This window comes from Atta colombica, unplaced genomic scaffold (assembly GCF_001594045.1).
Source record: "Atta colombica isolate Treedump-2 unplaced genomic scaffold, Acol1.0 scaffold126, whole genome shotgun sequence".
NCBI lineage: Eukaryota > Metazoa > Arthropoda > Insecta > Hymenoptera > Formicidae > Atta > Atta colombica.
The window spans coordinates 5,097,458-5,110,098 of record NW_017259213.1 but is presented as its reverse complement, the minus strand read 5'-3'; the positions used below and the strand labels follow the sequence as shown (position 1 = coordinate 5,110,098).

Sequence of the window (12,641 nt, the reverse complement as noted above, 5' to 3'; positions counted from 1 at the left end):
TTATATTATTACTATTTCCTTTGTAATTACTTCTGAAATATAAAAAATAATTGAATAATTCCACAATAATTGAATAATATGTACTTAAGTTTCCGGGATGGGAATAGAAAGAGTGTGTATCATTTGTGTGTGGGTAGTAGGTGTGTATGCGATCAGCTGCCACATCCCCAATTCCTATTGCAGCCTCTGAATCGCGTAGAATGTTAGTGCTGAAAAAACATAATAATAAATGAGCAAAAACTATTGTCGACACTTCCATTGATAGAAAGCATCGTCCGGACGCCTGGAACACCCTGTATACGAGGCGCGCTTTGCTCCGCCCCGGAAACGATATATCGGCGAGACACATGGTCGGTATGTCGATATATTCTGCGGCTCCGAGGATTTGCTCTCAGCTGTCGAGATCTGCAGACCGAGAATCGCCGAGACGAACCGACGTGGTTCCGTCAGGACCGGAAAGTAGGCGACCCTGAGAGGCAACGGCGAGGGAGACGTTCCCGTCCGAATGCTTAGTGCAACGAGTTCGCTAGGAAGGAAGAGACAATTAGCGATAATAATAGCAAACGATAAGAGACGTGACTAAATAGGAATGATAGATTTTAAGGTGTTACCGCTGCGGAACGGAAGAGAGGATTCTCGGGATGAAAATACGATGTACAATAAAAACGTCTCCGCGACAAGAATAGAAAGGATTAAAATGGACCGTTCTGAGAAATAAACGGGGAATAGGATACGGAATTGTTCAAAATAGATTCTATTGAAAATATTTAATTGTTTCCTAGGTTTCTATTATATTCTATTTTAGAGAAACTAAATAGTTTTATAATCTATACTTTCAGGATCAATCATGTAATTTTTTTCTTAACGCGGAAACGTGGAAAGTAAACATTTTTTATGTATGTATATAAACATACAAATATTTATATAATAAAAAGTTTATTTTCACGTTTTCATTCTACTAGAGAAAAGATGGATACCTAGGACTCGATACTTTCAACGTTCATACTTTTCTCAAATAGTTGAGATCTATTGTAGGAATTCTCTGTAATTCTTCTGTGTAATTAAATGTCATCGAACATCCGAATGACGAGAATTGTTTCTCCCTCGGGCACTGCCTAAAATCGCTGGACTTTTGGTGAATCAATTAAGGTTTGCTTTTAAGAGACACAGACAATACAAATGTACTCTATTTTTGTTATTCATTGAATGTCAAGAAGGATGGAACAATGTTTGTATTGATTACGATTGTAAAATTGGGATACTTTTCACAATTTGCTTGTTTAATAAAAAAAGAACAATTGAACAACGGTAATCGAATTCGTAATTGACACAGAAGTCATTTTTCATCGCAACTTTGCTTCTTGAATAATCCAAATAGCAGAAAGTAGCTCAATCTGACAACCCTGGTATCGACTGTCTTTTAAAAGGAAAACAGCTTGAGGCCGCTATTTTATTCGTGCGTTTTTATCGTATGACGCATGAAATAAAATTTTTTCAAGGCTGTTGATTGGCTATAGAGAGATCCGAGGATCTCTCTGTTCTGCACGCATTTATCATGCATGACGAAAACGCACGAATAAAATGGCATCCTGAAGCGAATGAACGAAACGCCGAGAAGAAGGAACCGTCGAGAGGAATATGATGCGCTTCTTCCGGCTTCGGGACGGAATCGGAATTGCAGAGAATTGCAGAGGGCGCCCAGGCTGCGACATCGCCATCACCGTTGCTTCTGCTGATCGGCCGACGCCGACCACAAGGGCGCGGCGAAGGTGGGGGAGGGAAGGGGCTGCGCCTGTTCGCCTTCTCGTAGTCTTTCCACGATCCGCCATCCGCTCCGACGGCCAGTGCTGACTCCGGTGACGAAAGAGCGATATTTGTGATCGAAGCCGGCAAACCGGAGAGAACGGAAAAGAACTCGACAAGAATTAAACAAGTTGGAGCGGAGTGAGGGAGAGGAAAGAGAGATAGATAGAGATGGAGAAGGATAGAAATAATTGAAAGGTGGGGAAAAAGGAAACTAAAAAAGAGAGCTGCTACCGGCTATGACGATCTTTTTTCGTATCGTCGATACTTTTGAGACAGAGTTGACACAACCATCAGACTAACTGATGAATGGACGATTAGTGGATCTTCGAGGGGGTTCTTTTGGTTGGCTGCTCGATTACTCGACCGTCTGCACCATCGCTGATGACGCGACACTAATTATCGTCGTTGCCGATAAAGTGGTCGCGTGTACAATAATATCGAGACCCACTACGAGAGACGTTATACTGCCTTGGAGCAGGTGGCACGAAGGTTTGTTTCCTATTAATCGTCTCGGGACGGTACTTTACGTGCTATTAATATATTCGCGAACTGTCTTCCGTAAATTATCGGAAATAAACACTTGGGAATAAAAAAGATGCGGAAAATGATGCGAAAAATCTTCGACTTTGAGGAATCTTGGCTTCTCAATATGGCCGCCTCCGATTGACTCCTTCGTTTTCAGTTTCTTTTCTCTTGAGCTTTTTTTCGATTGCGCCTGGAAAAGAATGATAAAGAATAGATTCATGGAACGAAAGTGATCGACGGAATCATTAGCTGAGCGAATTGATCGTGCTAATCGCTGATGATGATTCCTTTGAAAGTCGATCGTGCATGTTTGCACGCGCGCGCGCATCTGTCGGAGTTCGGCTAAGGCCTGTTACACAATTAGAGTCGCAATTTGTAAGCTATAAGAAATTAACCAATCATAATAGATTATTTTTGTCACATTCAACTGTGATTGGCCAATTTCTTACGACTTACGATCCTATTGTAGAACAGACATAATAAGGCTTGTTCTATAATAGAGTCGTAAGCGATAAACCGTAAGAAATCAATTAATTGTAGTCGATTATTCTTTTCATATTCAACTGTAATTGGCTAATTTCTTATTACGACTTACGAACATTTATATTATAGAACAGGCATAAGACATAACTGTAGAACAGGCAGCTTAATGGCAGAAAACAAGACAAAGGCCCAATTCTACAATTCTAAGATTAATTTTAATCCTGAATTTTAATTTGTTATCTATTTTTTCTGATGCTTAGAAATACAAAAAGATAAATAGTAAGTTAAACCGAATGAAGTTAATCTTACATTTGCGAAACCGAGCCATATACGTTTGATGCTCCATTTCAATATAGATTAGTTTTATCTCGTTTAATTTCTTTCTTATCTTTTCTAATTTTAAGAATTAAAAAATGATAAAGAATAAGTTAAAACCCATTAAGCCCAATTTCATCAATACAAGATTAATTTAATCTCAATTCAATTTATTTTTTATTTTTTTCTAATATTCATATTTAATGATTATTTCTGTAATAAATTAACTTTAATTTGGATTTAACTTATATTTTATTCTTATTTTTTAATTTTATTCTTAGAACTAGAAGAAGATAAATAAGTTACATCAAGATTAAAGTTAAAATCTGTTTTATATATAGGAACAATGGAACAAGCATTATTTTAATAATTTAAAAAAGATAAACAGTAATAATTAGAGACACTTGGAATTCTTGGAAAGCATTTGAATAACTGCCTGAATAAATGATAGTCATTGACTGATGCCATTGAAATTTTCTAAAATATTTATAAGAATAAAATACTATCTAATCTTAAATAGCATAAATAAGTAGATAATGATGCAAAGTGAATTTTAATAATATTGTATTATTATATGTTAATATTTTATTGTCATATGTTTATGTAATATTTTATGTTAAATATGTAAATGAAAATTCTACTATAGCATATATGCATGTGGCAAAAATTGATTAGAGATTATATTAATTTAATGATTTTCAATTGACTTTCAAATAATTATGTGAACTCTATACTGTGTAACACTATACTCTCCTAGAGATTGCTAATCCTTTTGAAATTTGATATTTTCAGACTTGCATATTCAAACTTAGAGATATGTCAAAAACCTCCTAAAACCGATAATTTCAGGATATTCAGATTATTTTTTGAAATTTAAATTTTAGAATTCTGAAACCAGAATCAAATTCAACAATCCCAAAAACCTTTAGAAAGCATGTACGATCTTTCTGAGAAAAAAATTATTTATTTAACTAAATTAATTTAGTTTTTTCTCAGTGCGTAAGTTACAACTTTGTTAGAAAGTTCCAATCCTTGAAGGAGAAGTTAAAAAGCCTCTCGGGTATCCATTTGAATTCACTCAAACGGATTGCGGATAAAGGCGTTTCCTCCAACTATACGCAACTAGATTATCGCGGGCAAGAGTTGTTGGCCAGCAGCGCCGGGGTTAATGGTGCCGCGCGGCACGCTGATACCATTCCTCGCGACCGTGGGAGCCATTTGACTAAACTCGATCTACTGTGATTGTATAAAGCTAATAGTGATTCGGTCTTCCCGATCGATTGTCGCGATACATATTACAATCGTCAATCGTAGCCGTCGCAGCTATCATCGACTCGACTCCAGCTGTATTGCTTGCGCTTTTCCGCGATTCCTTTTCTTCCTCACAAACGCTCTACGGTGTACTTTCTTTTAAGTGTTGATGGAGCGGTGGAAGTCTTAAAAAGAACGTCTACAGGCTCGCGCGTCTACGTAGACACGTCGATCGAGTCGATCGGAACACGGCCATCGAACGTCGATCGTCGCTATTGGAAATGCGGCCATTTTTACGTTGACGTTCGTGCGGCGACATTTGGAGCGGAAGAGGAGCCGACGAGACGCCGTATCGACGTTAGGTCTGCGCGGTTGGTTCTCCCTCCCTCTTTTTTCCCCTCTTTATTCTTGCACCTTCCTGCTAGGACGCAGGAAGGTGCAAGAACAAAGAAAGAAATCAATCGTGTACTTTTTTTTCTAACGCGGAAACGTGAATTTTTAAAAAATTGTATGTATACATCGCTTTTTTTTTATTCCTGCATTAAACTTTCTCTTGCTTTCGCCGCAAGTATCCAACAGCTGAGTTCAATACAATTGGTTATTTTTGATTCCTTACGGATCCAAATGTATAAACCAATCATATTGAAGAATTTTATAACAGTTGCAGAACTGCAATTGCTTCTCTACTTAGCCAAATATGCACCTATCTTGCTTTAAGTTCCAAAATTAAAATATATAATATACTTTTTCAATTATAGAAAACAGGTGATCGATTAAAATTTTTCTTTAGGGCGGAAACGTGAAAAGTGAAAACTACTATATGTATATGTATATGTATACATGTACGTATATACACATAAAAAATTTCACTTTTCATCATATTTCCGCGTCAGGGAAAACGTTACATGATTGTGCTCCTACACGGAGAGAATTTTCTTTTAAAATTTACCCTGAAAATATAATAATTGTGATATAATACAATATTTTAAAGATTTTTACCATACACTTCAGTTAAATTGATTCAGTAAAATTGATCAAACTTATTTTATACTTTATTGTAGTTTTATTAACGAATGAGAAAGATTTATAAAATAAAATAATATAATAAAACTCTTCGAAATACAATGTTGTCCCACTGTCATATTTTCAGGGTAAATTCTAAAAAAAACTTATCTTCGTGTAGAGTTGGCCGATTTTTGATTCTTTAGAGCAGCTGCGTTTTCTCGTGATCTCCCTATTTGGAAAATCGTAGAAATCGCGCTCGACAAGGGATTCTGGAACATAAAGCCAATTCTATGTTAATTGCAAGCCGAGTTTGCATTTTGAAATCAACACTTGATATTGGCTATCGCAAACAAACTTGCGATCGGCTTGCAACTAATGTAGAACCGGCTTAAGGGAAAAAAGACGGAGAAAGACGAAGTCATGTTATCAATGTCAACGCGCGCGCGCGCGCGCGCGCGTGTGTATGTGTGTGTGCGTGTGTGTGTACATATATATATATATATACATATATATATACGACGCGTGATTTCACGTGGCTCCGGAACTTTCGCGATGGCTGCGCACAACCTGCCCCTGCATTGACTGTAATTCATTATGCAATCGTTATGTGCTCCTAATGGCAGTTGCGCAGATATTTTATATAGTAAAAAAAAATTGCGCAACTGTCGTTACGAACACACGTAATGATTGCATAACGAGTTACAGAATACAAGGGCTGACGACGATCCGGGCGACATGTCTTCGCGGAGTATTAACGATCGCAATACGCTCCTGCTTTGGCGCGTTTGTAGTATTTTCCGATAGATCCAACCTTGCGACGTCGCGATTAGAGTGGTGGCGATAAAGCAGGAGGTAAAGGGAAGGAGGAAGGAAAAAAAAAAGAGGAAAGATCGAACACGAGAGGAAACGTTCTCCTCCGGAGAATAATACTTATCACGCGGATTTTATTTTCTCTCCGGATCTATCCAAAATTCTACGATCGACGGGAAAAAAGAAAAAGAAAATATGGCGGACAAATACCACTACCACCACCACCACCACTGCTGCGGTTGCTGAGTTGTTGCTGCGTGTCGCTTCCATTGTGAGAAAAAACAGACACGCAGTGGCATGCATCGCTCATACGTCCGGTTGATATTTCCGTAACGTGAACCAGAATTTATTCGGGCCACGACGCGCTCAGGACGGCTAAAGAGAACAACGACGATGACAAATAAAAGTTGCATCGTTGTTATAACGACTCAATAATAATACAACGGAAAATAAGTCGGCGCGCCACTGGCCGAACGCGATATCGCGCCGATAAAGGTTTTTAATCACTCTTGACTCGCAAGAGTCGAGAGCGGTCGGACGAGAACGTTCGAGGCGTTCGCAACGAAAAGCGTCGTCGCCCCTGTCATGCCGTGCCATACCGTGCCGTGCGACGCGTGAATGCGCCTGCTGTGTGCTGTACTGCTGTCTGCAGCGACTAATAGTAGCAGCAGCAAGTAGTAGCGGCAGTCGCAGCAATTGTGCCACAAGTGTAATTATTAATTATTATTGCCAGGCAAGACCAAAGTCCGACAATGATGATGGGGCCTAACGCTGGGTGGTAAAGAACTGTAGAGAACGTGGTGAATATAATTATTCCTGCGCGGAGAAAAGAGGAAAGAGCGAGAGCGCCATGTTTCCTGCGGCAGGCAAGGGCGAGCGAAGAAGTTTGCGCGGAAGCGCGCGGCTCTCGTCCAAAATGTCAGGAAAGCTGCCCCGGTTGCGTGTACTGCGACCGCGGCAGCAGCACCAGAGGCGAGCGAGAACAACGGAACCCGTCGCCATCGTCGACGCCGCGACGTCTGCGACGCCGAGACCGGAAGGTAACCTTAAAGGGGCCGTAGCGAGTCACGAGGTGGAACACGATGGGAAGAGAAACGATGCGAAGAAGGGCGAAGATACGTTCGCGTCCGGCGCTGTGACTGCTGACACTGCTATAAGGAAGACGAGCGAGATGGACGAGGATGACAATGACAGCGAGCTGACGGTGACCGTTGATGAGGAGGCGACAACATCGCTGGACGGCAACATTGACATTGATGTCGACGTCGACATCGCCGTCGCGGTGAATTCCGAGGAGACGATCAACATCGACACGAACGAGCGAGCGTCTTACGAGTGCAAGACCTGCAAACCACCGAAAATGCTGTCCAGTATCAAGGCCTACTTCGAGCACCTGCGAAAGGATCATAAATATAAGGTGAGCAACGACTTTTACACACATGCCTTGATGTTTTTGCTAAGTGTTTTATGCTCTTTGTTTTTTTTTATTTATTTTATATTCTTGATTTCTTTTTACCTTTTTTTTCTTCTTTTTTTTCTCTTTGTTTCTCTCTCTCTCTCTCTCTCTCTCTCTCTCTTTCTCTCTCTTCAACATGGCCGTTTTTAAAACGGAAAATTAAATCGAAATCGAAAGAAAATTCCGTTTTAAAAACGGAAGGTCGTCCGATAACTACGGGTCATTAAGGATGCAGGGTGCTATATTTTGCGCAATTACCGTAATTTCGTATAGTGAGCGACGGTGTGCTAAATAAAACAATGATATTCAAGATACATACTCATAGGTCGCAGGAATATGTTTTATTGTAATTTTAGGGCAAAAATGAGCACAGTCCAGTTGAAAATCGTTGCCCTGCGTGCTCGTATGTTGCATTGAACGTGAAAGATCTTGAAAATCACCAAAGAGTGCATCATTTGAAAAGAAAATTCTTTCGATGCGCAAAATGCGATTACGTGACGCATATCAAAGCGCGTTATGCTAAGCATGTTAAATATCATTCTATGCCGATGATCAAGTGCGATGCTTGTGATTTTAGTTCAGCGTATAAGGTTTGTTCCTCATACTACTTGGTTTTCCCAGCGATACGTTAAGCATGTCAGAAAACTTTCCAGGGTTTTGTAAAGAAGCTTGCGATTACACTTTTGAGATTATATAGATTATATGTGTGTCTTTAACGCTATTTTTCAGTGGAATCTAGATAGACACATGCGGAATCATGGAGGTGGAGGTGCTTTCAAATGTCGTGCATGTAATTTTACTGCTGATATCCGTCAGAGCTTAACGGTGCATGAATCGTATCATCATGATCCACCTGTGGGTCAGATCAACAAAAATAATAACGATTTCGAACGTAAGCCACGAAATAGTCCAAGACGTTATAATCAGGTATTACAAGCAAGTATATAACTGTAATTTTCGTACGTTAAAACACGTTGATTAATTACATCATATAACGTATTTAATGTCTGCTAGGTTGGAGCCAGTGACTTTCGAGAAGCGTTGAATAAAAGTGGAAGTACAACCACGTCTGCTGCTTCTTCTGACTCGTTTGTATCAGATCACTCATTAATTTCAATAGACGATAAGAAAAGCGCCCTGGCTAATGCAGAGTGCATTGCGTTAAAATGTGAAGAGAAGGGCTGCCAATTTATAACAGCTTGGGATTCCGAGATGCAGCGCCATTTAGCAGAATGTCACGCGCCGGTTATCTCATCAAAGCCAAGAAAGCCACTGCCGATGTTAATTCCACTGAGCCTAGCAAGCATCAAGTCCAATAATACTTTCAACAACAGCGGACCATCTACAACCCTGCTGAAAGTTCCACGCGTTAGAGTGAGACCTGAATTGGCGCAAATTGCGAAAGAGACGGAACTCGCCAAGATGTATGGAAACAAGGGGGTTGGTTGAAATTATTAATTAATTTTCTTGCCCTGAAAAATATTTTTAATACGCGAAACACGTTTTATCGATGCTCGCTGTCATCTGCTTTCAGGCCGCGAATTCGAAGAGGAATCTCAGTACTGTGACTGGTGTATTTGAGAGAAAGAATGCCTCCTTCTTCGATAAATTAAAGGAAAAACTAACAACGACAGCGACATCGATTAATAACAGTGTGTCGGAGGTAGCTGTAAGTAATGAGAACGACTTGAAATGCTGGTGTACGTTTAAAGCTAGTAGCATGGAAGAGCTAACTTGCCACAAACAGACGCACCACACTGCCCTCAGCGTGTCCGTGGGCACGACACGTTGCCCTAAGTGTAGAAGACGGTGCAAGAGTACAACCGATCTCCAAACGCATATGCAATGCTGCCATTCGCGTGACGATACGACGCCGTCCATCGATAGTAGTTTAGAGAAAGTAACGAATCGCTCGGACATCCGCATGATCTCGTATCGTGACGAATTCTCTTTTCCATCGCAAATGGAATGGGACGTCAATCTCAGAGGATCAAATTTTTCTGGACCTCCGGTACGGTGCTTGATAACAATAATTTAAATATACAATAAGAAAACTACTGCATAAACGCGACTCTAGATGCGAACATCATCAAAAGTCTGTATAAAGCAACTGAAATTTGAAAAGTTTGTCGTAGAAGGCATTATGAGAATGCTATATAAAGTAAATTCTCATTGCTATGTGGATATTCTTCTATTTTGGCTATGTGGTTTATTTTGCGTTTCTATAAAATAGTTTAAGATTTACAAGTATTGCTGTTGGTGGTATTGGTTTAGTGTTAGTACAAACAAGATAATAGGGAATTTTTGCAATAATGTGGATCCAGATATGGTGAATGCTAAAATCACGTTATCCTTTTCTTAATTAAGTTGTTAAGAAGAAGATAATGCATGATACGTTCACCGTATCTAGACAAACAGTATTGCAAAATCCCTATTTTGTAGGAGTATGCATAAAAAGAACTTTAAGTATCGCGCAAAATGGTGAGCGTTAGAAACTAGAGTGAGCCTCGTTGTTTTCTTTTCATTTATTATTAAGAATGTGCTTTACATATTGCATAGTGGATGTCGAGCATCTCTCTTTCTGGTTGGTTACTAGTTCATTTCTAATTCTTTGCTGGCAGTTCTACTGTTACGATAAAAAAGAATTTTTGTCAGTTTGAAGGTGGTCCGACACATCCGAGCAAGCGGCGGGTATTCAAATGTCCCCATTGTCCATTTTGGGCTTCCACCGCAAGTCGCTTTCACGTACATATAGTCGGTCATTTAAACCGGAAGCCATTCGAGTGTTCAATGTGCGCGTATCGTTCTAACTGGCGATGGGACATCACAAAACATATTAAGCTTAAAGCGGCTAAAGACGCAGTGCATACGAGAGCCAGAGTGCTCATGACGGATGAGACAGGTCGACGGAATTATTCCAAATATAACAAATATCTCGCACAGGTGAAATAATGAATCTCAGTTTTACATAGAATAATTCATTGTTTTTATCACATCGATGCAATATTTTAATGATCAACATCAATAATTGCCTTGCGAAAAGGATGTACGATGAAAAAAATCTCGGCACCACAATTCGGTTACGGCTTGCGACGGCAACTCGAACGCTTGATCACTATTGCATTGTAAAGCCGTGATCAGACTAGAGATTGAGATCGAAATTGAATTCGAATTTGATCAATCAGAAGAAAGAAGATCAATCTCAAATTTATTGAACTTTGTTTTGATTTGTTAAATTCTAATTCAATCTTAATCTCGATCTTTAGTCTGATTATGACTTAACACTTGTTGTAAGCATATTCTTAGTAATTAATAGATGGAAGATATTGATTCTATCTTTCTTTATGAAAGTTCGATCGATGTTTTTGAGATTTTTGTGAAAATTAACTGAAACGTTCGCCTATTTATTATGAACGCGATAAAAAAATTTTGATGATATTATTTGACAAGTGTATTTCATGACATCCGACATCTCGTTTAACATATGTTCTACTATGAAATTTCGTTTACATATCACAATATCTCTGCTCCAGGTAGAACAGCAATCGTGGGATGAGGATCGTATGGAGCAGCGCAGCATAGAAGAAGCAAACTCTGAAGAATTGTCATCAAAGTTATTGATTGTGGACAATAAAGAATATGTTCCGGTGACTAGTTCAGCACCACAATCTCCCATCACAATTTTATCAACAAACGAGACAAATCAAAACAATCATACTATAGATAGGCGACCTCCACCACCACTCAAAGCAGCGGTTAGAAATCGCGGGCAATCTTTGTTGAAAAACAATCCTATCACGATGCATGTACAGACCTCTAGTGGTGGTGGTGCGGTCTCTATATCTACAGCAGTAGATGAGAATAAACGCACTCAGAATCAATGGAGATGCAAACGTTGTAATTATCGAGATAGCAATAAAGATAATATATTGCTGCATGTTAAATCTCATTACGAATCTGCCAATCAGGAATCTGTCGAAGAAAGAGTAAGTTTTATACCGTTAAATATAACTATTTCTAATTGTAGTAGTCTAAGTTGTTGCGTTTTTTATGTAAATAAGAGAGATTAAATATGAGAAAAATTGTACGAACAATAGAAATATCTGAGTAGTTATGAAACATTATAGCGTTTATAATTTGTATGGTAAAAGTATGGTAAAAGTATGGTAAAAGTACAGATATATGATTATAAGAAGGTTACGTAAAACAATGTGAAATCTATCTCTTGTTTTTAAACTATATATCCAAGTAACTAATTTTAATATAAGTTTGTCTTTCGCAGAATCCATTTAGTTGTGAGGAATGTCCGTTTTCGGCATCGGATGCTGCCACTCTGTCCATTCACAAGAAACACCATCGGCCGAACTTAGATGCTATATTTAAATGCTATCTTTGTCCATACTACGTTAGTACAAAGGCGTATGTGTCGCTGGTAACTCGCTTTGTTAACATGAATGCTCCGTTTTTCCAATTTATAATTTAATCCCATTATTAATTATTTTTTCTACTTGATTGCTATGTATATGTAATAATTTATATAGGTCCCATTTGTATCAATTTAAATACACATACATTTACTATCATTTATATAGAAAATATTTTGCAATTAATTTTATATGATATATATTGTGAATTCTAAAGAGATTTATTAATTTTGCTAAAGATTCAAAAAAAAATTATTGGAAAATTTATTTTGATGTAAAAAATTTACTTATAAAATTGTAATTTGAAAGCATTACCTGTACGAATCCATAAATGTGTCTTTTAATATTTATACATGCGCAGCGCAGGAATATTTATTATCGTTGTATCACGTATCTTTTATATACATGGGGCAAATATCCACAAATATTTTTAAATGTTTAATTCTAGGTCAAATTATTTTATAAGAATTAGATACACAAAAATAATAATGTAACGTCAAGAGATTGATTAAAAAAATGCAGCAGTCAAAGTGTTAATATTAATCACATTAATATTAATTAATATA

The 12,641-nt window shown here is 38.3% G+C and overlaps 1 protein-coding gene across 5 annotated transcripts in view; it reads left to right on the top strand.

The window, feature by feature from the left end:
- The first annotated feature begins 1,829 nt into the window (after positions 1-1,829).
- The window catches only part of LOC108684140 (zinc finger protein 91-like), a 14,985-nt gene continuing 4,173 nt past the window's right edge, over positions 1,830-12,641 (top strand). Inside the window, exons 1-9 of one of the 5 annotated variants that reach the window (XM_018188257.1) lie at positions 1,830-2,295; positions 6,929-7,612; positions 8,008-8,241; positions 8,381-8,578; positions 8,666-9,091; positions 9,186-9,662; positions 10,307-10,594; positions 11,185-11,637; positions 11,934-12,070. In XM_018188257.1, coding sequence (XP_018043746.1) covers positions 7,046-7,612; positions 8,008-8,241; positions 8,381-8,578; positions 8,666-9,091; positions 9,186-9,662; positions 10,307-10,594; positions 11,185-11,637; positions 11,934-12,070 — 2,780 coding nt within the window. In that variant the 5' untranslated portion in view covers positions 1,830-2,295; positions 6,929-7,045. Of the gene's footprint in view, positions 2,296-6,739; positions 7,613-8,007; positions 8,242-8,380; positions 8,579-8,665; positions 9,092-9,185; positions 9,663-10,306; positions 10,595-11,184; positions 11,638-11,933; positions 12,071-12,641 lie in introns of those variants that run through there. The other 4 variants (XM_018188260.1, XM_018188258.1, XM_018188261.1 and 1 more) reach the window with 4 other exon arrangements.